The 1,870-nt window shown below is 51.3% G+C and overlaps 1 protein-coding gene across 1 annotated transcript in view; it reads left to right on the top strand.

Annotated features, from left to right (window-relative positions):
- Positions 1-1,870, top strand: part of MRFAP1 (Morf4 family associated protein 1) — a 25,034-nt gene that overhangs the window by 12,878 nt on the left and 10,286 nt on the right. Inside the window, exon 3 of the mRNA XM_015565805.1 lies at positions 1,173-1,178. Coding sequence (XP_015421291.1) covers positions 1,173-1,178 — 6 coding nt within the window. The remainder of the gene's footprint in view (positions 1-1,172; positions 1,179-1,870) is intronic.

The raw sequence follows: 1,870 nt of genomic DNA, 5'->3' as shown, positions 1-1,870 counted from the left end.
TAAACATTGATCAGCTGCCTCCTGCACACCCCCTACTGGGGATGTGCCTGCAACCGAGGTACATGCCCTTGACTGGAATTGAACCTGGGACTCTTCCGTATGCAGGCTGATGCCCGTATCCATTTAGCCAAACCGGTCAGAGCCCAGACTGTCCTTTTCTTCTGGGATTTATTTACCTTCTATAATTGAAACTTTGTAGCCTGGAGTGGAGCTCAGAGCTGGCCAGGACAGGCCTCCTGCTTGCTCCAGCTCCATGGCCACGGCCGGCTGAAAGCAGGTATCTTGAGTTTATTTATCTTCTATAATTGAAACTTTGTTGCTTTGAGTGGAGCTCAGAGCTGGCTGCGGCAGCTGGGAAGCTTGGCTTCCTTCATCATTGGGGCAACCAAGCCTCCTGCATGCTCCAGCTCCGTGGCTGCCGGCTGCCATCTTGGTTGGGTTAATTTGCATATAGTCCCCTGATTGGCTGGTGGGCACGGCTTAAGGCATAGAAAAGGTACAGTCAATTTGCACGTTTGTCTTTTATTAGTGTGGATGGCTGCCTCAAAATTTTTGTGGGTTTCCTATGTGCTTTATTCCATTCCACTCATGTACCAAAAGCAAGACAAGTCTTTCTGAGGTATGTTTAACTCTTTATGCTTAATTACCAGTACTTTTGCCATATCTGGCTGCTGTGAGATCATGCCCTTAGCATTCCTAGGAGCCTGTGCCAGGCCAAATTTTAAGATGGCCCTCTATGATCTATTACTCCTGTGACTCTGTTACCTTATATTGCAAAAGAGAGATCATTCAGGTAACCTAATCCTGAAAGCAGGCTTTCCTTTGACTAAGAACAAGGGGACGTCAGAGAGATGAAAAGGATGAGAATGATCTGACATGCTGTCGCTTGCTTTGAATACGGAGGGCACTATGTGCAAGGACCAGAGTGGCTGGCAGAAGCTGAGAGTGACCCTGGCCAACCCACAAAGAGGGTCTCCCAAATATTACCTGCTAGACCGACAAAGAGCGAACCACCTGGAAACTTACTTTATTCATCCCACAACGACCATATGCAGTAGTAACAGCATATGGAAATAGCTATTGGGAAATAACGTTAAAGCAACATTTACTGAGCCCTTGCTGTGTGCCACCTCTGATGAGGGCTGTAAAGAAATAGAGGGCTAATACTTGCCCCGAGGGTCTGTTGTCTCGTGGAGGTGCATGGGCAGCACGTTGAAGAATGGGTTCTTTCAGTGTTCTCCTCCAAGGGCACACCTGGTGCCAGGTGGGGGTGAGGAAACTGCTGAGCCAGGCCAACACTAAGTCCCGAAAAGCGAGATGTAGACCTGACCACAACCCAAGGCAGAGTAAAACCTACCCTGTGGACTGCAGTCGGCGAGGTCGGGGAGGGCGGTCAGGGGAACAGGACCACTACCATCAGCAATGGGATGCCGCAGTTCTCAACCAGCCTCGGGGGAAAGCCACTGCCCTAGGCGGCCTTGGTCCAGCTGACATCCAGACACTGGGTGAGCCACCTACCTGCTCCAGGCGTTAAATTTCAAAAGGCACCAACTTAATTGGCTTATTTTTGAATCAGCACGTTAAGGATCTAGGCCATTGCACCGTAAACACCCTCCTAAGCTGTTCCATTACCCTAACGCAGAGAAGCCGAGGTTAAAATTCAAGATCTTGGGGAGCCGGATCGTGATGGGAGGACCAGCGTGCACGTGCCAGTGGAGGTCCCTGAGTTCCCACCGGCGGCGTGGCCGTAAAGGAGCTCCGGCGTGTCGTAAAAGCGCCGCACGCCAGCAGCGCCCTGGCAGACGGCGGGGAAGCCATCTTGGACGCCGTCTCCGCTGCGAAAGTTGGGAGAACCTGTTGCTCGTCACAG

This window comes from Myotis davidii, unplaced genomic scaffold (assembly GCF_000327345.1).
Source record: "Myotis davidii unplaced genomic scaffold, ASM32734v1 scaffold960, whole genome shotgun sequence".
NCBI lineage: Eukaryota > Metazoa > Chordata > Mammalia > Chiroptera > Vespertilionidae > Myotis > Myotis davidii.
Note: the sequence above shows the minus strand (reverse complement) of the source record. Positions and strands in the feature narration are given on the sequence as shown.